The sequence below is a fragment of the Prosopis cineraria genome, unplaced genomic scaffold, assembly GCF_029017545.1.
Source record: "Prosopis cineraria cultivar Desert tree isolate PC_DT_omini unplaced genomic scaffold, ASM2901754v1 PC14, whole genome shotgun sequence".
Classification (NCBI taxonomy): Eukaryota; Viridiplantae; Streptophyta; class Magnoliopsida; order Fabales; family Fabaceae; genus Prosopis; species Prosopis cineraria.
In genome coordinates, this window is record NW_026555345.1 from 6,677,863 (window position 1) to 6,703,650 (window position 25,788).

At 30.4% G+C, this 25,788-nt stretch overlaps 1 protein-coding gene across 1 annotated transcript; it reads left to right on the forward strand.

Annotated features, from left to right (window-relative positions):
• Positions 1-11,544: 11,544 nt before the first annotated feature.
• On the forward strand, positions 11,545-23,117 carry LOC129293164 (uncharacterized). Its single transcript, XM_054930964.1, has 17 exons — positions 11,545-11,656; positions 13,142-13,272; positions 13,418-13,526; positions 13,630-14,062; positions 14,214-16,255; positions 16,781-17,059; positions 17,147-17,422; positions 17,680-17,808; positions 17,912-18,112; positions 18,212-18,354; positions 18,462-18,765; positions 20,953-21,092; positions 21,564-21,621; positions 21,720-22,082; positions 22,457-22,496; positions 22,616-22,683; positions 22,981-23,117. The coding sequence occupies exons 2-17, from the start codon at positions 13,178-13,180 to the stop codon at positions 22,981-22,983; spliced, it is 4,683 nt and encodes a 1,560-aa protein (XP_054786939.1). The 5' UTR covers positions 11,545-11,656; positions 13,142-13,177; the 3' UTR covers positions 22,984-23,117.
• The last annotated feature ends 2,671 nt before the right edge of the window (positions 23,118-25,788 follow it).

The window sequence follows — 25,788 nt, forward strand, 5'->3', positions numbered from 1 at the left end:
CCAAATGTTAATTGATACAATATTATGGGAGCTCGTTTTTCACTTTATTTAGTATTTATACATGAAACCTGAACAACTACATTCATTAATTTAAGGGTTAATAATTAACTTGTCATTGAGCTAGCGGACAAGTTATAATTAATTTAATATTTTTAAATAATATATAAAATTATAAAATGACTTCCTTCATAACTATAAATTGGTATTCAAATAAAGAAAAAATAAAAATTATAATTCATTTATAATTTATGATTAATTTTTTTTTGAAAGAAAAATGTATTTAGTAAATTTTGTCCCTCTATTTTTAAGAGCATGAATAACATAAATATTTTCGTCAATATCAAATAACATTTGATAATATTAATTTAAAATTCTTTTCAGAAAGTTTTATCCTGAACCAACAGCCTAGATTAGTTAGACGTGAAGGGAAAATATTATTAATGGATGTAGATATTCAAGTTCCGGTCTATACATCTTTCTTAGCGCAGTTAGTTTCATGATAGAATCCAAACAAATTTCAGACTTACTGTGGCACCAATAAAGCTCCGAAACATTTGTGCCCATTTGGATTTGTATCTAAAATCAATTATTTGAACCCTAACAATGGTTTTGATCTTAAAAATTAAAAAACAAACACCCAAACACTCCATTTTTCCGTAATCAATTATTTGGATGAAAACAACGCTTTTCCCTAAGGTTGGGGAAGTAGCTTTTTTATTTCAATTATACCGTCATATGCATTTATTACGTGTCAGAAAATTTTCACCTACCAAATATGCCTAATATATCCCTGCGAACCCCCCCCCCCCCACACACACACACACACACACACACACACACACACACACACACACACACACACACACACACACATATTTTTAAATTAGAGACCACGAGTAAATCGTGCTAATTGATAAGATAAATCATGTCAATGTGTAAGATATTACAACAATCAGGGGGCGGGATATCGAAGATATGAATACAAAGACTGTCAAAGTAATATCCATTTTTTTATTGTGCTCTTGTAATCTATCATGATCTTATCGCTCATGCCTCAGTGTAATATCCATTTTTTTTTCTTTTTTTTGTTGCTAGGATATCCATTTTCTATTAACTCAAAATTTTTTTTATTTTTGTGTTCATTGGCAACTTGTTTGGTTATGAGGAAATTAGTAGCGTCAAACTTTTGAAAATGTACTTTTTATTGGTGAGTAGGCTCGTGTCCTCCTTGAGCCAGATTTACAAAATAATTTCCAGCACAAAAAATGAATAAATGTGTTGTTTAAGGAATCAACACAATTTTTTATTGCTGGCAAAAACACACAATTTTTTATAAATAATTCACTTAACTAACTTTTTTAATCTTTATAAATTTTTAACAAAATATTTTCACACCGATCAATATAAATAGTTAAATCTAAAAAAAAGAAGAATTACATTAAAGTCTTACATAAAAAAAATTAATTACTATAAGATTCAATGATAATTGAATTAAGGAGATTGACAACTGATTATGTTGTCAATCTCCTTAGTTCAGTTGTCAATAAATTTTGTAGTAATTAATTTTCTTGTATGAGATCTAGATGTAATTCTCCAAAAACAAACATATTAAATTTCTTTATTCTGATAAAAAATACTAAATGTTAATATTAATATAATTTAAATTTTGATAATTAATCAGGTATAAAAGTTAAATAATGTATTTTACTAGTTAAATAAATTTTAAAAAAATTAATAATATTATTATATATAACTTTATCAATATTTTAATTTTTCAAAAGCAATGTTTTTTATGATAATTTATACATCTAAAATTAATTCTGACTAAATCATCTAAACATATTTAATTTTATTAAAATTTATTTAAAAACAATAATATCCAAAGATGATTCCATTATAATGTAATCAATTATAATCTAATTAATTTTTTTACAGTTAATTATATCTAACTAAAATTCAAACGTGCTCTTTTTCTTTGAAATGCTCAGTTTTATTACATTTATGACAATAGGAATCCATTAATTGGATTTAAAGGTGGACAAAATGAAGGACTTCTATTTGGAAATAGAGAAAAAGGTGCAATTACAAGGAACAAACAATATCACATTCACATCGGCGTTGGAGTCCAACGTCCGTGCAGGAGCAGTTGGTAGGATTTGCGGAAGGTCCATACTTTCTGATGAACTCAAGATCACAGTCAAGCCCTATGCCTCCGCAGTTCCCTGTTAACGTCAACGCCTCATGACAGGTCTTCGGATCACCTTCTCATTTTCACACCAAACACTTCATTAATAACTAATCATACTCATTCCACATTAGCTGAGATTTAGGGGGGGAGTGTTAAAGGTTATTTTTCTCTTTCAATTTTACTCAAAAGATTACTGGGTACTTTGAATTTAAATAAAAGTTTATTCTATTTTTTAATGTTAAAAATTATCTCTACTGTTAATGAGTTTTATATTACATTTTTTAAATATTTTTTATTACAAAATATTAGATTAATGGTCATTTTTTTTCGTTAGTTTTGCTCTAAATGTTCAGTGGACACCCTGAAATAAAATATTTTATAATTGAAGGCACTAAAAAACTTAATGTGAAACCTACTAATAGTTAATAGAAAATGAGAAAATGGTAAGATAACAAGCGAGATAATCTTTAATGTTAAGAGATCACAAAATTAATCTCTATTTAAATTTAGGGTGCCTAGTAACCTTTTACGTAAAGTTAAAAGATAAAAGCGATTCTTAACTAAAAAAAATGTATGGGCTTTTATCCCATCCATTTACCAAAAGAAAAATGAATAGGAATTCAGACAATTTATAAATTATAAATCATGAGCGTTGTTGTTTGAAATTCATGGCCGGACAAAGATTCACCATGTTGGAAGGAATTAACCGTACCTTGGACATGACCTTGTTGCCCAAAGAGAAAGAAAATATTCAAGTGAAGAACGAAAACTGATCTCACCTTCATGATTTATTTTCCAAGTTCGTCAGATGAAATTTTCTTGAAGGAAAAGGGATGGATGTGTTGACTGCGGTTGCATCATTCATGTATTTATAGTATATTCTTGTAACCAATTTCAAAATTAATTAAATCTATTTTGGACTATTAATAATATTAAGTCTGCTTTATTGGATGTGATGCTTAGTATTAATGTTTAGACTTTAGAGACTCATTAATTACTGCAATTACATTTTGTATTCAGTGGATAGAGTAATGAGTGTTGGCTGTAATTAAATTCTTTAAATGTCACTTCAAAATTATGCTACTCTTTAGCTACTATTAGAGCCGGTAATTCAGAGTATCCGAGCTCAATTGAGGCTAGATTTAATTGGATTAGACTCGAAATATCTTACTTTTTTAAAAAAGCTCATATAGTCAAATTCAACCCTAACTTTTTTCAATCGGGTTCAAGATAGATTGTTGGGCTTGGCCAAAATAACCAACTCAACATATATATATAAAGAGAGAGAGAGCTTTAAATTTCAATAGTTGGGCTTATTTGGATTGGGTTTAAAGTATCTTACTCTCTTAAAAAACCATATATAGCCAAGCTCAACCCTAAGTTTTTTCAAGCGAATTCGGGCTAGCCTGTCGAGTTTAGCCTGAATTACTGGCTCTAGCTACTGTTATAGAACAATAATTTCTCAGATTCTAATATAAGTCATTTAATTCTAATTTAAATTTAATGCTCCCTCAGTTTCTATTTGTAGGAAAAAAAATTATATCACACAATTTAAAAAAATTAATTAATTATATTAATTATATGTAAAAATAAAAAATTGGACGATAATACCTTTTATTAAATCTTTATTAATTGTTTCTTATGATTGTAAATGATAAAATTATGAAGGATAATTTAGAAAGTTTGTAATAAATTTCTACTGAAAAATATAATTTTGCTTATATAAAAAATAAATTAAAAGTAACAGTTTATTCTATAAATAAAAATGAAGGGAGAATGTTTATATGACTCGTAGAATTTTTTTCTCTCTTTAATAGTGTCAGGGTTGGAATATTTTTAAATTTTAAAATAAATTCAATTGGTTAAATGTCATCCTTTGATTCTAATAAAGTGGTTAAAAATGATTTATAATAAGAGGACTATAAGGAGTATTATATTTTTTAACTAACTGTGCCTAGAGCAAACAATTCAAATCATTAAAAATTACATACTTCTTCTAATTCTATTTATAGGATAGAAAACAAGATTTTTATGATTCTGTTTGTAAATCACCTCATTAAATTTTTATTACAAATTTTTTCATTTATCCTTAATTAAATATTAAAAAGAAAAAATATATTATTAAAATATATATATATTTAAAATACTAACAAGTATAACACTATGTTTGATAAGCCACCTTAAAAGAAAGGAAAAGGCCATTTGAAAAGTTAAGGTTATTTTTAATATTAGAAAAAATAATAAGTAAGGACTTTGTAAAAGTATTAATGTCAAATTAAAATTTTTTGACAATGACATTCCTAAATTTTAATACTCTTTTTATTATATTTCAGTACTAAAATTTTTAATTTAATATTAAGATTTTTATAAGGTCTTGCTTATCGTTCTCCCTTTATAATTTATCTAAAGAGGAAAATTCCCTCCCCAAAAATAAACACATAATAACTAGCAATACGTGACAATGACAGATAATTCAAAAGCTGTTTATTCGGATAAAGATGATTTCATTCAACAACAATGAACCAATAGTCCAAGCTCTCTACATCATGATGATGTTATATAAAACCTGTGATTCTACACTATAACTGCAGAAAATACACAAAGCAAAAGACTATGCTTTTGCCCTGAAGCTGCATAATATAGAAAACACAATATAGGACAAAGAGGGCACCAAACTGCACGATGATGATATTCAAAAGTCTCACCAATAATACACACGCATATATACATATATGCACACACACACACACATGTACATGATGCTACTTACGATGAACTTTGCCTATTACCAATAATATCGATGACTCTATTTTGAAGGCATAAACAATTGTGGAACCCAGCATACCGTCTCTAAGATGTGCTTGCTGCTCCATAGCCTCTAAGCAGATCAGTTTAAGCTCCTTGTTCTCATTAATCAACCCTCTAAAGTCTCTCTGCATCATAGGAGATAGAAATTAGTTTTCTTAAGCTTTTTTCACAGAAGTATCCAGTTTCATGATATTTTCGGAGTAACATTTATTAAAAAAAAAAAACATTAGACGTTGATTCTCACATCTTTAAATCAAATCATATAAGGGGTTGTACAATCCACCAGACAGAATACACGATGTTCCCTATTACCAACTTGCTAAGCATCAGCAACAAATACTGCTTCATTTTAGCCATTAAATTCTACATCAAGACGGTTGATATTCCTCCAAAACAAATCTAGATTTCAGAGTAGATAACGGAAACAACATAAAAGGATCAATCATAATGAAACAATTTATGCATCTCACTCGGCTCAAAGCCAACATTGTTGTCATAAACGAGTAAAATCACAAACACAAACCAAAACTTAGTGCAGTTAGTACAATAAATCGGGTTTGCATGCAAGTGTACAACAAAGGAATTGCTTGCTTCTGAATAGACAGGAAAATAAAAAGAAAGGAACCCTAACATGAAGAGGAGCCCGAAAAGTTGAAAATGTAAGTTTTCCCCCCCTATATAAGGCTCTGCCAACCCGAAAGGGCCTATTTCTCAGGGCCTCTGCGTCTAACTATTCATACGTGAGGATCATGAGCGAAGCCATCGGAGACCAATAATAATGATATCAACGTCACCTTCACGACCTCGTTGCTGCCTCCCCACCATTATCGCCCTTTTTCACCCGTTTTCATCTTGCCGTCATTATCGTTCCTTCTCCATTGCTGCTGGGGTAGTTAGATGTCCCCACCATCCTCACAGTTGTAGAATAAGAACAGGAAAGCCCAGATGTTGATTTCTCCTCTAAAACGAAAAGGCAAAGTGTGATTTCCCATCCGCAAAAGTACTGGAGTTTTCATTAGCGATGGCGAGCTAAATGAGACATATGGATGAAGAAACACATAGAAAGAACAGATCCTTCAGATGCTGGAGAAGGATCTGAAAGACGGAAAAAAAGGTGAGAGGAAGAGTAAAAGGGGGGAAAAGGGGGAATGGGTTGTAGAAGAGACAAAATAATCAACTTGATTTTTTTTTTTTTTTAAGGTGAGAAAAGGGTGGGAGTTTTGAAATTTGAAAGTGAAAAGAGGATCGAGGATGGAGTTTTTTAGGCTGCTAATCTTTATATAACCGATTATTTGCCTCAAACTGCATTTTACTTTAAGCTAATCTCCTTAACTTTTCAATTTTGATTATGTCTATTGAGCACATTTATTTAAGATTAAAAAATAAGTAATTTTTAAATAATTTAAAAATTTTGTAAGAAACGATTTATTGTGTAAAGAATTTGAAAAAAATCAGAAAATATTTTACATTTGGTTATAATTATAAAAAATCACTTTTTACTTAAAAAATAATTTTTAACTTATTTGCATAAAACAATGTAAAAGTTCTTTTTTTATTAAATTATAATAATAGACGTGTAAAAATATTTTTTAAAGAAAAATGTTTGGATAAAAAAGTTCTTTAAATTTGTACAAAAAAATTTTTTTAATAAATTTGTAGATACTTTAGTAATATTATTTAAAATAAATCATTCCAAACTCCAATCCATTAAAGTAAATGACAAAGCTATTACTAACATCAAAAAACAAAAAAAGAAAAAAAAATCGAGTGACACATTTGTCTTAACATCTGATCTTTAATATCATTTCTCATTTCTGTTATGTATTTGACATATGCTTATGTGAGATCTTGTCATTTATCATAATCAGGTTAATTATTATCATTCTCATCATTAAAATGTCGTTCTCTATTTTATAACTCATTTAGATTCTTAAAATTTTAAAGAATATCCAAATCATCTAAGTCTATCTTTCTAATATAATTATGGAGAGTAAAGCATATCTATATGATAAAAATTTGAATAACAAGCTTAAAATTGGTCATATTTTGCATTAGTCTCCATCTTGCCTTACAAACACCAGAAGTTATTTGTCAGCATATCAAAACGTAGCCATTCATGCTCTATGATGTTGGCATTTTGCACATGCAGTACCCAATATACCCTTGGCATTTCGTGGCTTATAATTTATGACATTGCTTGGCTTGGGGACGTCTTCTTTGCATTCAGATATACCCTATGCATTCATTTTATTAAAGTTTCAAACATTTATTATATGCATTTGTTAAATATATCACTATTATATTTTTTGTTAAATAAATCAAAATAAATTTAATAATATGGAAAAATTAATAATTTGTTGTAACTAAGTCATAACTATAACGAGCGAGTTATAATAAGTTAAATTTTAATAATTAATTTAATTACAATCAAATTAAAATTAGAGGGATCAAACGATTGTCCCATATATTACATATAATTTTATCAATATTTACCCTAAAATTCATGTTCTTTATTGTAATTTACACATTTAAAAATAATTTTGATTAAAATCATCCAAATATTTTTAATTTTATTAAAATAAATTTTAAAATATATTATTCAAACAGCCTTATTTTATAACATAATTAATTATAATAAAAATTTATTTTAATCCAACTAAAATTTAAATGCGCTCAACATAGGCAAGGGCTTTTGGGAAACAGAGTTTCAAGCAAGCCATATTGAGCATGGAGCGCAACCCGAGAAACGTAAAAATCTGCCAATTATGCAGGATCGTTGACCGGCCTATTGGACTCTCTTTGTCCACATTTTTTTTTAAATTTTTTTGAATTATAAAGGAAACGGAGTAACAATAACAGCCCACAAGAAAACTTGCTAAAGAGTCCCTTATCATCATTTATCACCTTTGGATAATAAGGTGAAGTCTTAAAAAAAAAAAAGATGATAAGACGAGATTAATCAAAAGACTAAAACTCTATTTAAAACAAACTTGACCAAAAAAATGAGCATTAAAGTTAGTCTTCCTAAACATAAGATTATAAGACAAATCCCATTCCTTATAAAGGGATAGATGATCCTAGGCAATAATTTTCGAATGTGGATGAAGCTCCTGGTTATATATGAGAAGAAGGTTCAAAGCATCTGTACAATCCGTAAATACATTGATCTTCTTCAAACCCATTTATCTAGCTTATTTATTACGGGCTGTTCAACCATTTTTATTTGAAATTTGAAATAATAATTAAAAATTGTGAGAATGCAATTTTTACAAGTGGCACGTAATTTGGGAAGAGAATAAATGTTATGCTTGGCATGATAGAAAAGTAAAAGGAAAAAAGTAAAGAAAAAATTACATTTTTTCTCTACCTAGCTACACAAAAACGTGGAAGAGAGAGAAAAATATGAAAAAAAATATCATGTAAGATTCATATATTTTTACCTCTAACTTTTCTCTCTGATTATGAGGAGATTTTGGAAAAAAAATTTTATTTTCAAATCTATACATTAATTTTTTGGTTGCCACCTCTTGCTTCTCTTCAATTATGAGGATATTTATAATGTAGTTACATTTTGGCTATGGATCTTTGTTAAACAAATAACATATTTAATTTTTAAATTAATTAAAAAATACTAATTCTAAATTTTTTGGTTAATTTTTAGTTAAGTATATATTTAATAATTTAATAAATAAATTTTAAAGTGGGTAAATAATTTTTAATTATATTTTTGTTTGATCAATAATATATGATAAAATTATTTTTTATATATATATATAATATGTTAAAATATTAAATTTTATTATATAAATATTTTTATAAATAATAAAGCTATTATTGTTCATATAAAATTAATAACTTTTTCTCTCTGTTTTCTTACTCAGCCAAACATAATGTGAGAAAATTATATCTCTATACTTTTCTCTTCTTTTCATTTCCGCTCCTCCTATTTTTTTCTTTCTTTCTTTTTTTCCCTGCAAGCCAAGAACACAGAAAAGAAGGAAAAGGCAAACAAGTTACTGTTACAAGAAAACTGTTATTAGAAATATATTAATTACATTTTTTTATGCAAATATTTTTCATTTATATTATTAATATTCTAAAATTATTTTATTTTAGGTTACAAAATACCTTGGCCATGGCACAGGTGCCACACTAGTTCAGTTAAAGCTAATAACATTAACTCTTCATAATATCCTCTTTTAAATAGAATATTTGTTTTTGCCTGAATATATAAACATTCAAAAAGTACCTTTTTAACGATTGAAAATTAAAATTAAACTGTACTTTGATGCTTTAATTAATTACATGGGCATGAATAATTAATTATATAAAATGATTTTTCTAATTTTTTGCGTTAAATTTCTAATCCAGGCTTACAATAATAGAGAAGCAATATATATTCACAAGATTTTATCCTTTAACCCGTACCATACTCACGTCAAACAATTATTTAATTTAATTAAGGAGCATTAACGAAAACCGATGAATTTACGAATTTGGATCCTGTAAAAAAATATAGGAAAATAGTGGATATTATGTGGGTGTAAATATGTAAAAATATTCTTAGTTAATTTATTTCTATCTCTCTCCGATTAATTCCATAACACACCTTAGCCCTGTTTGGTTTAAGGGAGGAAAAGGAAGAAAGGCAAATCTCCATGTGTCGTCACCATAGGTAGATTGTTGAAAAAGGTTTGACCAACATCTCCCTTGTGATTCAATGGACTTAACATCTCAACCCATGATATTAGTAATTAGTGTAGCCCCCAGGGAAGCTTAAGGAAATAAAGTTATTAAAATCCAGAAGAGTTTTAAATTTTAAATCAATTAAATTTTAAGCCTATATTTTTTAGGAGCAACATGGAGTATATTTTCAAATTAAATAAGATCAACTAATTGCATAATCTAATAAGATAAATGAGAAAGAATGCTATAAAACTGTGAAAAACAAGAAAATATCATAAGATTGTTCCATGGCTAAATATTAATATGAATTTTAAATAGAAAAATATAGTTAAAAGAAAATAAAATATATAAAACCGTAGCCACTCCTTTAATTTATTTTATACATATATATGGTTTTTTATTTTATATTCTAAATCAGAACTTTCAAAATATAAACAACAGTTAATTATATTATTGTGCAAAAATATAAAATAATTTAATTACTTATTTTAAAATGATTTAATTTAAATTTCAAATAAATAAATCTAGTTAAAGAAAAATAACATATATACAACCTGTAACCACCCCTTTATATGTGTGTGTGTGTGATTTTATTTTCCAAACCAAACTTTTCAGAAATAATCAAAATTTGTTTTATTATATATATATAATAATAAATTATCTCAAATTTAATTTCAAATCTAAATTTGAAGAACAGAATCAGGGGGAAAAGGACACGTGGTATGAATCTATGGGCTGTTAATTTTATTTTTATATATCTAATAATGATAATGATGATTTAAATCATCCTTATATTTGAAGGTCAAACAGATAATCCTTATTTTGGCAAAAAAAAAAAAAAGATAATCCTTATATTATAATCTAATCATATGAATACGAGGCAGAATTTCGTTACTCTGTGTGCATCTATTTTTTTTTTTTTTTTTCCTTCTCGGAACTTTTGGTGATCACCTGGTCTTTGAGGCATATTACGTGCAGAGACTATCTCGATCACAGTTCCAACAAGTGAGTATGATAAACTATTCTGTCAATACTCTTTATAAATTATTTTTATTAATTTTATCAATATTAATATAAAAAATAAAAAAATAAAAATATGTAAAATTTTAAATATATTTTTATATGATAAATTTAAAAAATAATGTCATATTATTTTTTTCTTTCGTGAAGAATAATTTAAAAAATATTTTTTAAATATTATCTAAAAAATTATATCATAATTTAAAAATAAAATTAAATAAACTTTTTAAATTGTGATTTATAAATGGGACAGGACAGAAAATACTTTGCAGTTCATAATATTCATATTTAACACGTGCTTTATGAATTACAAGTTAAAACCAGACGAATTTGATTTTAACATTAAGATGGTTAGATCATCATAACTTTTTCCCGTAGGACCAACGTATGTTAACGTTAGTCCAATGTTTTATTATAGGCAGATTGCTGTAAAGAAAATTAAAAAGAATGACAGTAAGGTCCCTATAATTAAATTAATGATAGTGAAATCTCCACAAATTCTTCTGAAAAATAAATTGAAATTATTAATTTGAATGATTATAAATTCATGAATTTTACTAGTTGCAGATGAGATATTTATGTTTTAAATATATAATTTTCTCTTCGTAACTAGATTTCTGTTTGCGGTTTAAATATTAAAAAACCACTTTTACAAAATAAAAGTCAAGTTCGGTTTTATAGTATAAAATAAATTGATTTATAAAAAAATAAAAATATAATTTTTTTCAAGATTATTTAAAATAATCTAGTTATTATTTTTATTTTATTGGCCTATATATAATCATCAATCCTTAATTGTAGTTTTCTCAAAGAGTATTACGGCGCCCACAGCAGAGAAACACATCGGCCCACCACGAAACTTTGCGTAGTTCGAGAGAGAGAGAGAGAGAGAGAGTGTGTGAGCGAGCGAGTGACAGAGACAGGACAAAGACCAGAGATTTCAGCCCTGCTTAGGTAACTTTTTTCCTTTCTTTTTATTTTTAAATACAACACAACTCTTGTCTCTGCGCGCTATTTTTGGGACTAATTATGACTCTTTCAACCTAATTTTGTGGATCATGGTGCTTTCCTTAAACCCTTTTCTTTCTTCTCTATATGATACCGCATCCTCTTTAGATTTGTTTTCTAACTTGTTTCCATCTTCCTTGTTCTTGACGTTTCTATTTACTAATTCCAAACCCTACTTTTAATTTATGTTTTCCTTCCATGTCAGTGGCCTAACCAAGGCGAATTAAATTCGAGGATGATCCTTCTTTTGCGTTGTCCGTTGAATTAAGGGGTTCAACTTTAAAGGAATGTCTTCTTTTGCAGTTCAAAAAACAATCAACAATGTTGAATTGATTTTTGAACTTCAATGTTTGAACTTGAACCGGGTTAACCAAATTCCATTGTTGAATTAGGCCATGCAAGTCTTGCGGATGAGAGTGTTTAAAGAATACAGATGGGGCTCTGTCAAGTATTAAGGAATTTAATAACCCTTTAATAAGTTCTCATTTGATATTGAAAAAAAAAATATTAAAAGCGCTATCATTGTACCAAAAAAAAAAAAAAGAGCTATCATTTATTTGAAGCCCCATGTTTTTATCTGCAGTATCAATTATCAAACACTTTGTTTTGGACGAGAATCAATTATCAAACGTTAGATATTAGATGGTAGTAGTAATTTTGTACAGTAACAAAAAGAAAATAAATAAGTGAAGGTGATGACCACTTCAGTGGCTCATTTACTATCCTTATTGGCATAGTTTAAAATATGATGAAAGAAAAGTAACATATAGTGACCTTGCAATTCTGAAAATGGATAATTGTGATGTACACTAACAAAGGGTCGTTCATTTTTAGTTCTCTTTTTTATTTTCCACTGTTCATGTGGTCATTTAAAAGTTCGGTAATAATAATATGACTTCATATATACAGCAATGTTGAATCTGTTGTCGCATGCTGGAGTAAAAGTTTTGTCTAGGATCACTGTTAAAGCTCGCGTCTGGTTTAGATACTGAGTTTTATAAATCCTTCTATTGACGGATTTCGGGATGGTTTCGTTTGAGGAGAAAGACTAAGATGTGAAAACTGATTTAGAATTTGCCATAATGTTTTGTCATTTCTGCAATGCCTAGAACTTTCGAATATTAACATAAAATGAGTTTGGAGCTTCAGAGAAATGTTCACTTCTTATTCATCAACTGCTACCCTGTACTTATAGTTATAAATCTCTTCCTTGCAGGAAGATGGTCTAAGATCAAGACACCCCAAGAATAAGATTTTAGAATGCTAGATGCTATTTAGTTGGTTTTACTAGATATTAATATGAATACAACCTCAATTGATTCTTTTGTAATTAGATACTAATCTTGTGCTTGTTTATTTGTACTTAACGGTTTTTAAGTATTTGTGATGGCTATACGAACCTGTGATGATAACAATTTCTTTGTGTCGTAGGGCGGCCATCTTCTGGTTTCTCCTGATTCAGAGAAGATGAATGCCTATATAAGAAATCAAGCTGGCCATTCCACTGAATGGCGCAAAAGAGCAGAAATCAAGCATACCCGAAAATCGATAAGAGGAAAAATGTAAGTAATTGTGGTTTTCTTATTAGCGTGTACTTGTATTATTTTCCAAAATCTAGTAGTAGAGATGCCAAAATATAACTGGAAGCATTTACTTCTGTATAAGATTTTCTTTTAGTTGAAACTAATAAATCAAATTCTGCTCCAGCTCTGATTTTTTGAGTTCCAAAAATAATCTTGATAACGAGGCACGGCAGGAGGTACCCAAGATTGCACGTATTGTGGAAACCTGCCTGTTTGATCAAGCTGCTTCAGAGGTTTGTCTGTTTAATAATTATGTTGTATGTGCCTGAGGCTTTTGATTTTAAATAAAGCACCTCTGGCCGTTTATTGATATTTTTTTTAATTAATATTTTGCAGAATGAGTATAAGAATCAGGATACATTGGTCCAACGATTGGAGAACCAGCTACAAGGAACAATATTCGGTCCTCAAGTAAACAGTTATAATACTAACATGCCAATGAAGGGTCCCTCTTCTGGGTTATCAAATGTTTGGCATAACAGAAATCAAGCAGCCCCAGCTTCGCAGATGTTTGCTGCTAGTAACATTAATTTCACTGATTATAGCACGGTGGTTGTGAACAATACTAATAAGTACGAATTTTCAAACAGGAGGCAGTCTCAAGGTTCTGCTGGCAATGAGACAATTTTTTCTTCTAATGGCTGTTCATTTCTGAGGTGCACTGGTTCAGATGGGTTTTCTAACTTCAATGCTTCTGGCGGAACAAGCAATCTGAAATCAAACACCAAACCAATTTTCTCCCATTTTCAGCAGCAACATGGAGATCATGGTATCTTAAATAATCTTATATGATTTCTTCCTAGCAGTTTATCATTGTATATAATCAATTTTTTTCGGTTGTCTCAACTTTCTTTCCCTTTTTTGTCTGAAGTCTTCCTACTTTTAATCTTGTGTACTCATTTGAATTGCTACTTTGGCAGTGAGGATGGATCGGACCAAGTATAGTGGAAATGAATCTTCGGCTTTTGTCACTACACTGAGAGAACCCCCGCTGTCCGTATATGGAAATTTGATGATCCCTCCATTTGTGAGAACGGAAGCTTCTCCAGCTTTCAATAATTTTCCAGTCCAGAACTCTTGCCATCGGTACTCAACCGTTAACAATTTAATGCAATATCAACCCCAGAATTTGGATAGTCAACCGAACTGCCAACATTTTAAGCAGTCATATGTGCATGGTGCTAAAGGATATACTGCCGAGACAAGACCCTGCTTTGTGAGTAAAGATGAAACTTGCTGCCAATTGCAGGGGCAGAAAACATTGAATCAGCCACTGCTTTCTTCAAGAGCTATGAACGTAAATCAACAATTTTCTTCAGAAAGTTCAGCATGCCTAGATGGTTCTAATGGAGCTTCGTGGCATTTTGATGAATGCCGAAGGGGTGATTGTCATAGTTTGGATTCTGCTAACAGCATGACCATGACTTCTACTGTAAGAGGTCATGGCTACCTTGAAGACATCTTACCACCTGCCAAAAGACTGAAAATCGAACCTACTTTTGATGTCTCTATGAGAAATAATGGTATTCATAACCCATGGGATTACAATATGGTTCTAACCAATTCTCCTGAAGGGCTTCCAGAATTGCAGCAACAGCCAGAATCTTCCTTTCCTATCTATTCTAAAATTACAGAGAACAACACGGAATCATCAGCGAATGCAAAGCAAGATTCTGCAAGTTTTAGCGAAATAGACAACAATATGTTTGGCATAGAAACTATTATTTTTGAATGCATAGAAGCTAGTCAGAAATTACGGGATTCATATCCCAAAAGTAATGATGAGGTAACCAGAAACTTTGGGGAAAATGATAGTGGATCAAATTCCAGCGTACATACTTTCCAGAAAGATCCTAGTGCTGATAGAGATGGTGTACATGAAAGAGGTGGGTTTTATCGGGCCGCGAAGAAAACTACAAAAGAAGTTATCGAGCCAAAAGCTGATCTAGAGAAGAAAATAGAGTTTTCAAATCCAAAAATAATGACTGTTTCGGATGGTGAACTTGGACACACCTTTGATAATGAGACTATTTCTCAAGGTTCAGAAGTTTATGGTGTATTGGAGGAGTCATACCCCGAAAGCAATATGGATGCTGTTAGCAGATCAGGTTTCAGTGTCCAAACTTTCCATAAAGATCGCTGTGGTGATATCGACGGTGTACAGGAAAGAGGTGGGTTTGACATGGCCAGGAAGAAAACTACAGAAGAAGTTATTGAGCCAAAAGCTGATTTAGAGAAGGAAATGAAGTCTTCAAATCCAAAAATAATGACTGTTTCGGTTGGTGTATTTGGGGACACCTCTGATAATGAGACTATTTCTCAAGTTTCAAAAGTTGATGGTGTATTGGGGGAGTCATACCCCGAAAGCGATGGTGTGATAGCCAGAAACTCAAGCAATACGGTTAACAGATCAGGTTGCAGTCTCCAGAAAGATCCTTGTGCTGATATAATGGAGGGACAGGTCAAAAATGGGATCGACCGGACTGGGAAAAGCATTACAGATGAGGTTATTGAGCCAAAATATGATTTAAAGCAGGGAACAGTGTCTTTAGATGCAAATCCAATAACAAGTGGTGTTTCCTATGATTTACTTGAACAGACTGACAAGAGTAGGACTATCCCTAAAGGCATAGAAGCTGGCAACACATTGGAGGATTCATACCTCAACAGTGATGATGTGAAGTTGACAGTCTGTAACCCACGGAATGATGTTGGCTTTTCTAATTCGAGTGACCACACTCTTCAGAAAGATCTTATTTCTGATATAGACGATGTTCAGAGCAGAAATGAGTTCAACCAGTCTGTTAAAAACAATACAGAGGAAGTTACTGAGCCAAAATCTGATTTAGAGAGTGGAGAAAGTTCTTCAAAACCAACTTCAAGCTGTGTTTCCTTGACTGAAACTTTCACATATGATCAAATAAGGCAACACATTTTAAGTCTAAGGCAGGGTTTTGGCCAGGTTAGTAAGGCATTTAAGCAATTGCTATTATCTTCATAATACCTTGTTTCTATATGTGTGAGTTTTTTTTTTTTTTTTTTTGGGGGGGGGGGGAGGGTTATATTAACATTTCAATTCCTTTAATTTTATTTTATTTCTTGCATCTTTCTCTGGTCCTTGGATGTGATTAATACGAGAATTTCAATTTGCATTCATATATGTTCACCTCCATTTCAACTAAAAAGCTTAAGCACTAATGCGAAGGCTTGTGAATAGTTTTTATCATAGTTTCTAACATCCCTTCTCACACAAGCCATCTGAGCTTTAAGTGTTAGCAATGCACAAGTTCACATGCCTTATGCTGAAATGTAACTTCATTAAAATTCTAAAAGAATAGATAGTTGCAAGGAACATGCCCTTTACTATTTAGTTATAGAGACCTTGATGTCGTGTCAAAGACTACAATTCAACAGTTCAGGTTGTTAATTAAGGTTCGTGAATACGTTTTCTTATAATTTTTAACATCTAATGCGTCTATTGAAACAGAGTACACTTGAAGAAATTGGAGTTGGGGATAACACGTGCACGCTGTGTGGACTGGAGAAGCTTTTCTTTGCACCAGTGCCTATCTATTGTCTATCTTGTGGCAAACGCATCAAAAGAAACACAAAATTTTACAGTAGAGCAGGAGAGAGGAAGACAGAACAGTGCTTTTGCTCCCCTTGTTTCAAAAATTCTCCTGGTGAATCTATCCAGTTCAACGGGGTATCTATTCCGAAGACAATACTTGAAAGTAAGAAAAACGATGATGCCCCAGGAGAAGATGTAAGTTAACTATTTATGTCGTATAATTCTTTTGTGTATACTGTACAGAGAACGATAAACTCACCCTATATGTGTTGCTTCCTCTAGTGGGCTCAATGTGATAAATGTCAGAGGTGGCAACATCAGATATGTGCGCTCTTCAACAATAAGAGAAATTTAGAAGGAAAATTTCAGTATGTGTGTCCCAAATGCTGCTCCAAGGAAATCGAAGAAGGAATTCGTACACCCTTAGGGACTTCTGTGTTTGGTGCTAAGGACTTGCCAAGGACCAAGCTTAGTGACCACATAGAGAAAAGACTTTTTTCGCGGCTTGAGCATGAGAGAGCGCACAAGGCAAAAGTTGAAGGAAAGAATGTTGATGAGGTACGGAGCAAACTGCAGCACAATTACAGTTGTTGAACATCTATTTGAAAAATATGTATATCAGAAGTCTTGTTATTATATTATGTCACATCTATTTGAAAAATATGTATACCAGAAGTTTTGTTATTATATTATGTCCCATTGTTGTTTTCTACTAAACAAGCGAACAGGCAAAAGAGTAGTAAACTAGTTCTAAATTACCTTTCATTTTTTACTACTTTATTTGCTAATTTTCAATTTATGCATTTGGTTTGCAGATTTCTGGAGCAGAAAAGCTCACTGTAAGGGTGGTGCAATCAGTTGAAAAGCAATTGAAAGTGAAAAGGGAGTTTCTTGACATCCTGTGTGGGGAAAACTACCCTCCAGAGTTCCCATATACGTCAAAAGTAAGTTGAGAGGTTGATTTCTGAATAATTTTGTTCGGTGACTTCTTCAGGACAAGCCCTCTCATTATACAGGTTAGAACTTACGCGCTAGTTTCTGTTGCAGGTTATTCTTTTGTTCCAGAATATTGAGGGAGTAGACATGTGCATCTATGTTGTTTTCGTCCAGGAATTTGGTTCAGAATGTGGTCACCCAAATCATCGTAGTGTGTACATCTCATATCTTGATTCGGTCAAGTATTTTAGGCCACAAAGAGAGACCGTGACTGGAGAAGCTCTTCGTACATTTGTGTACCATGAAATATTGGTTTGTTGCTCATAAATTCCTTTCCCAGTTTATATTCAAAGTTAATTAAATTTATTGGAATTTGTATTAATTCTGCGTTTTTGATTTCGCTATGCATAGATTGGATACCTTGAATTTTGCAAGAAACGAGGTTTCGGAAAATGTTACATTTGGGCATGTCCACCTTTGAAAGGAGAAGATTATGTGCTATATTGCCATCCTCAGAGCCAGAAAACTCCAAAGGGTGATAAACTAAGACATTGGTATTTCTTTCTTTCTCAATCTTTATGCATGTTTGTTGTATTCGCTTGTGATTTACTTACTGATCATAATTTTGGGTATATTTACATTGCCTGTTCAATTTGTACAGGTATCGTTCAATGCTGAGCAAGGCTACTGAAGAAAGCATTGTAGTTGGTTTGACAAATATCTATGATCATTTCTTTGTTCCTGCTGAAAAATGCTACTCCAAGGTGACGGCTGCTCGCTTGCCTTACTTTGATGGAGACTACTGGTCTGGTGCTGCTGTGGATGTAATCAAGAGAATTGAACAAGAGAGTAAAGAAGAGTACAACAGAAAGTTGAAACAAGTATTGACCAAACGAGCTCTGAAGGCAATGGGACATGCAAACCCTTCTAAAGGCGCCACAAAAGACATTCTGGTGATGCAAAAAGTAAGCTATCTAGTCTCTCGCCTGTATTTATCTGTATAGTATGTCTTCATATATGACAGCGTAAATAGCTTCTTAGTTAGCTTAGAAGATTTTAATGATTGCAGCAATAGCTAGATGAATTCATACAGGTTTTTCTTCTCATCATTATTATAAGACATCTTCTGGGGAAAAAAAAATAGTCTTTAATATAAGACATTTGATGGAGCATTAATTATATTTTTTTCAATATTACCCTTATTTAAATTCATTAACTATAAAAAAGAGTAATGCAAATTTAAATTTTTTTATTTAAATAGAGATAAAATTAAAATTTTATTATATTATCAAATAAAATTAATAACTTAACCACCTCCCATTAATTTTAGTGAAATAATTAAAGATGTTTTATAATAAGGACTAGAGGAAATTTAATAGTATGGTGTTATGAGTTTATTGGGACCAAAGTCAGGCATGATTTGTGAGAATTTTATTTTGCATGCTGAGGCGTAGATAAACTCAAATCGAATCACCCAAAAGAAAGGGATGTGCTGCAATGCATGGGAGACAAGCTTTGAACTCCATGGATTTAAAGAACCGAAACTAATCTTTTCACTGTATAGACTTGGAAATGAGTGATTGATTAAAACCAGGGAGAATTTCATGTTGCAGCAAGTTACTAAAATCAGGAATTAAATTAGGATTTAATAAGCATATTATAACAAGTTAAGAAGATTGAATATATAAAAAGTATTGTTAACAAGTTTTCCTTAATAAATTGACAAGTAAGTATTACTAAAATAACAAGTTAGAGTTTAAATAAGTATACTTCATATTTTAACAAATCAACAAGATTAAATATGCAAAAGTTATTGCTAACAAATTTTCCATCAAAAACTATTCCATCATACCAAACGGGGCCTTAATGAATTATATGCCATTAGTGAAATGCCATTTAATTAGACTTGATTTGGAAATTTGGCTTATTTTAGATATAATATTTTGCATTATATAACTAAGAAACACAAATGGTTTAGTAGTTATACATGCTTTTGGTCAATCAAAGGGTCATAGGTCCAAAGTTTCATCCCTTCTATCAGGTATTGTTAAGGCTTGAAAAATCTTAGAGCCATGCTTAAAAAAATGTCACTATTTTTTATAACTGAGCTTATTTAAGCTAAGCTCAAAAAATTCAAGCCAAGCACAAGTAGGTTTAAGTTTGGCCTAAATACTCAAATCTTCTTCTCTCCCTTTTTTTTAAATATATAATACATATTAAATATTGATTAATCTTTTTATGAATTAATCCATTCCATATGTATATTTAAATACATTGTTATAGATACTTCCTTAAAAATTAAAAAGCTTCATATTATTATATTTATATAATTTTTAATACATAAAATGTCTTAATGTTTAACTTTAAGACCCATATTTTTCTTAATAAATTTTATTTTTATATATTTTAAGCATCTCAAAAAGTTTATTTATATAATAACAACACTAATTAATTTTAAAGTAAAATTGAAATTGGTTCAAAAAAAAATTAAAAATGATAATAATTCAAATATTTAATCTAACTTGAATAAACCCGAAAGCCCATGTTATTAGGGCCAAATTTGGCTATATAAATTTTTTTTTATGTTCGGACTTATTTGGATCAACTCTAATTGAACCCCCACATGAATTAGCAACTCTAGTAGAGTAGGAGGAATTTTTTAAATAAAGGGCACTTTGGTCATTGACTATTAAAACAAAATTTAAATTTAGACCTGTACCATCAAAACATTTTAGTCCCTTGGTCATGCCATGTTTTTAAATTTCAGAATCTTTTAGGTTTGAATTTGAAATGAAATGTCTTCATAGATCCTATACTGAATTTTCCCTTGAAACAAAGCTAAGGACCTCAGAAAAGAAAGCTTGTTAGAGAAACACCCCAGGACCAAAGGCAGCATATGTGACATGGACAGTGATCATAGCAGCAGAAGAAAAATTTTGTTGCATTCTGGAAGCAGTGGCTATTGTACAACTTGATAAGAGGAATATTTTTTTATTCATGTGTTTTGCTCATATTTTTATATCACTGTTGTTGGTAGAAAAATTCAGCATTTTAGCATACAAAAGTCCAAAATCATTAAATATATGACTTGTTCAATAGTTCATGATTCATTTGATAGCGTAATCTGACATCTTCAACTTTCCTTTTATTAGTTGGGCCAAACTATATCACCCGTCAAGGAAGACTTCATCATAGTCCAGTTGCAGCATGCATGCACGCTTTGCCATGAGGTGATATTGTCTGGAAAGCGATGGTTTTGCCCTGAGTGCAAGGAATACCAGCAGTGTGACAGGTAGTTATGACAGAACTTGTTTAGTACCTTTCTTTTCTCTTCTCATATCTCCTCTTATTTTGTTCTTTTTAAGTGGTTTTGCTTGTTTTGCTTCAACTTATCAGAATCTGACATTGTTTTACAAGACATGATGTTTCTGTTTTCTAGTATTCTGTTTAAGTTTTTCCTAGGTCGGACTTCTATAACTAGGATCCTTTGCTATAACCTAGAGATTGATCAGGTGCTTTATATATAAAAGATTGAGTTTCGAACCAACTTAAATGGTTGAGAAAGATCTGGCATTTCCTGCTCTTGCAAAAGCTATTTCTGAAGTTTTAAACTTTGAATCAAAATTACGAAATTTATAACTAATATCTGAATTGAATTCCTTTTTCTCTCCACTTGCTCCTTCACTGCGCTGACTTGCTTTTTAGACTTTGCTGCTTTGCGCTGTTCTTGTTAATATTGACACCTTTCTTGTTATTGTTTTAGATGCCATACTTCTTACACACATACTTCAAAAAGTGGAGAGACGCATAAACTGTGTCAGGTGACTGTCTGAACTAAATCTAAAGTTGATGAGTTTGGCTCTTTCAACGTATAGCTTGCCATTGAATTTAACATGTTTTTGAATTGCTTGCTCCTCAGGTGGTCGTGGATGACATACCTTGTGATACTAAGGAGAATGATATCATCCTGGACAGTGAATTATTTGGGAATAGGGTTGATTTTTTGAGTTTCTGCCAAGAGAATAGACTTCAATTTGACACACTCCGTCATGCTAAGCACTCCTCAATGATGCTTCTTTATTATCTCAAGAATTCTGTTTTAAACGTGGATCCAAGATGCAGCATTTGCAGCAAAGATAATGTGTCCCAGCTGAGCTGGCAATGTGAGATTTGTCCACAGTTGTCCATCTGCTCAGCATGCTACGAGGAGAAAGGTGCCAATTCCCATGAGCACGTGCTGAGACAAGCTCAGAATCAGGTGTTAGAGCAGAAAACTACCCGGGTAGGTATTGGATCTTTTTTATTTTTCCGTTCTTTTTCTTTTGGCTATTTTTGGCTTTTTGCTTTAATTTGATTGCCCTTTTTTCCCTTTTGTTGTGACAAATCATCTAATATCTAATGCTACCAATCAATTCATATTATAATCTATTTTTACCATATTAAGTTATAATCTTTGAAACTTGGATTTTCATAAATTTATCAGAGTTACAGTTGGATTAGTAGTTCTATGCTGGGCCAAAAGATATATAAGACATGTTCCATGAAACAACCTGCTTTCTTAACACAATGAACTGTCAATTTCCCACCACACCTTCATCTTCTCTTTTTCTTTGTCATAGTACGTGCAATTTCTGACTTATGCACTTGACCGCGCAGATACAAAAACTATTGGAAGTTCTAAGGCATGCATCTCAATGTAAATCAACTATAAGTCAACAATGCTCTTATCCATATTGTCTTCAGATCAAGAAGCTGTTTTTCCATGCCAGTAAGTGCACTGTTAAAGCACACGGTGGTTGTTCACATTGTAAGAAGGCATGGATGGTGCTGAGGCTACACTCAAAGAATTGCCAGGACTCGGAGTGTCGCGTCCCACGATGCAAGTAAGCAATCTATCAAGTTCGCAACAGATCATTTCTGGCTTTTATCCTAAAATTAACCATTCTTTCAAGACCAGTCCTTATTGACCGGCCTAAAGATCGGGCTTGAAACCTTTTTTTTTTTTTAAATTAAGTTTGACATTATAATGCAACATATTCATGCTCTGAAGTACAAATTAAAATATTATTTAAAATATCTGGTGGGCAGGGGAGCTAACATGCAGTTATAAGGTTTATTGGTTTTTAGTTGCATACTTCAGTAATTTTATACTAATTGCCTGGTTTATGTTAATATTGCAGTGATTTGAAGAATCATGCAAAATGGTTAGCAGAACAATATGAATCTCGGCGGCGAGAAGCAGTTTTGGGATCGGCGAGAGAATTATAGAATTGGAGGTCGCTGGTTAACACCAAAGTATATAATAGTAAATAGGATTGGCTGAAGAAGTCGGCTTGTGTGCTGCGAATATCTTTCATGCAAAATTTGTACAGAGAGGCTCATACACCGATGCACAGAGCTGAAAATTTTGTTAGATGTACACATATGCTCCATTTTTTATATATGCTATTTTCATTATTATTATCATCATAGGATAACAAATTGTTTATTATATTTATCATATACACAAGAGTAATAAATTATAAAATAGTATATGTGAAAATAAAATAAGTTATTGTGGATATTTTTAGTATGCATGAGTTAACAAATTTATTATTAATATATACAAGTATACCATAACTTAAAAACCTATTAAAAACATTGCAATCATGTACGTCAAATTGAATCCTATGAAGTTGATGAATTTATTTTTCATTCCACACCTCCGAATCCTAAACTTTTCTTAGTCATTTTTTTTATCATTATAGGCATTTATATGATTAATAAATAATTATATAATATTAAATTATAGTGTGTGATTCATTATGATACATGTTTTATTTTTCTCATGATGCATGGACCGACAAATTCTTAAAGAAAATGAGCTAATTTTATTTTGCATGATATTCTAAATTTTAAAAAAATATTTATAATTTTTAGTATGCGTGAGGGCAATACCTTGTAAAATAGGAATTATTGTTTAGAAATTTAGACATAGAAAATAATGACAAACATAATAATATTTGTTGGAGAATAAATTTTTTTCTTCAAATAATTATGAGGTGAAACTTAACAGAAAATTTAGTCTTTAAGACAATTTCAAAGTTTCCCCTCACAACAATTGAATGAAGGGCACAAATGTAAATGTTGCCTTCATAAATTCATTATGGGAGCAACATATTTTAAAATAAAAATAAATTATTATTTCTATCTTTAATATATTTGGGTAAAAAAATTTCATAATAGAAAAAAAATTTATTTAAATTTAAATTTTCATAAAGTAACATATTACCAGTACACAAAAATAAATTATTTTAAAATTTTTATTTTTTTTTATTTTACGCTTGCCCATAAAAAAAAAGATTCTTACAAATACTCAAAAAATTATTTTAAGCAAGTTTTTACAGTACTTATATACAAGTAAAAAAGATGCACAGGTAAAAATATAGAATAATAAAAATAAGAACCATTTTCATTATCATCATTAATTATTACCATTGGCTTTTCTTTTTATGGATCACTATAAGAACCATTTATTTAAAATTAAAGAATAAGTTATTTTTAGATAATTTAAATATTTTATTAAAAAATTATTTTATAGAGTTTTATAAAAATCATCTATTCTTTTATGTTTGGTTACAATAATAAAAAATAATTATTAGTTAATTAGATATCATAAAATAAATAATAATATGATAATAAAAAAACGATTATTAGTTTGGTAGTTTATTGGGTCTGGGGCTTTTAGTTTCTTTGTACTAACTACAGAGAGCCCTTTTTTTGTGTACTCGTTTTTCCTGTATATATCCTACTTGCCTTGTTATCCAAAAGGGGAAAAAAAAACGAATATCAAATATAGAGCTGTGGAAGTTGCACTTAAAAATAGAAAAAAGAACAAACACACAAATATTATTGCAATTAACAAATAAAAGAATTAGCAGTAATCACTGATTTAGTAAAAAAAAAAAAACTAATTTTAAAAAGGAATTTAACCACGCCTAGCTAAAAGTAAAACCACAAAATATTCAACATATATAGCCTATGAAAATACAAATACAAGAAAGATTAAGAAAGATTAAGAAAACTACTTCAAGATATACAAACCTTGAATCCTCAGCCTCTACTACACATTCTCTCACTCTTCTAGCACTTTGCAAGAGCCCTCTCTAGTCCAATCCTCCTTTCATTGAGAAATCTTTAATGTTTCTAGAGAGTTCTATGGCCTAATTCATAAATCACAGCTTTTAGCCTTTTACTCTATAATCTTTGACCTTGATTTTTTTTCTCCTTTCCTAAACCTTGTAGTTCATGTTCTTTCCTTATGTTGTATTCATAATTTGCACTTCAAATTTTTTCTTATTTTCTCTTTTGTAACTTGCATCCTAACTTTCTCTTTTATTTTTTTAAGATATTCCTATTTAATGTATAATCTTTCAAATTTAATTCAATTTTTTCATTTTCTTTTTCATCACTTGTACTTCAAATTTCTTTTTTATTATTGAAGATACTCCTATTTAGAAATATATAAATTTTTCAAAAAAAATTTCTTATTTTCTCTTATGTAACTTGCACTCCGAGTTTTTATTTTATTATTGTTTAAGATGCTCTTATTAAATGCAAAATCTTACAAATTTTGTCCAGTTTTTTCCTTATTTTTTCTTTCTTAACTTGCACTATGAGTTTCTTTTTTATTGTTTAAAATTCTCCTATTTAATCTTTTAAATTTAATCCACTTTTTCCTTAGTTTCTCTCCCGCAAGACCATATATAAATTGCACTTCAAGTTTCTCTTTTATTGTTTAAGATGCTCCTATTAAATGCATAATCTTTCAAATTTAATCCAAATGTTCTCCTTATCTTGCACTCTGAGTCACTAATGAATCCAGGAACACGTACAAGGGTCAAATTTGAAAATCACCTAAAATATGGAGGCTAAAGCTAATTTTTACATTTTTTACAAACAAAATTTAAAAATATATATTCTAAAGCAAGTAGTGAAATTGCAGTGGG

Bases quoted from the DNA above. Each gene is read 5' to 3' on its own strand.
- LOC129293164 (XM_054930964.1), top strand. From the start codon at position 13,178: ATGAATGCCTATATAAGAAATCAAGCTGGCCATTCCACTGAATGGCGC. The intron at 16,256-16,780 runs GTTAGTAAGGCA...CTATTGAAACAG, and splicing joins TAAGGCAGGGTTTTGGCCAG to AGTACACTTGAAGAAATTGG. The intron at 21,622-21,719 runs GTGACTGTCTGA...CTTGCTCCTCAG, and splicing joins AGACGCATAAACTGTGTCAG to GTGGTCGTGGATGACATACC.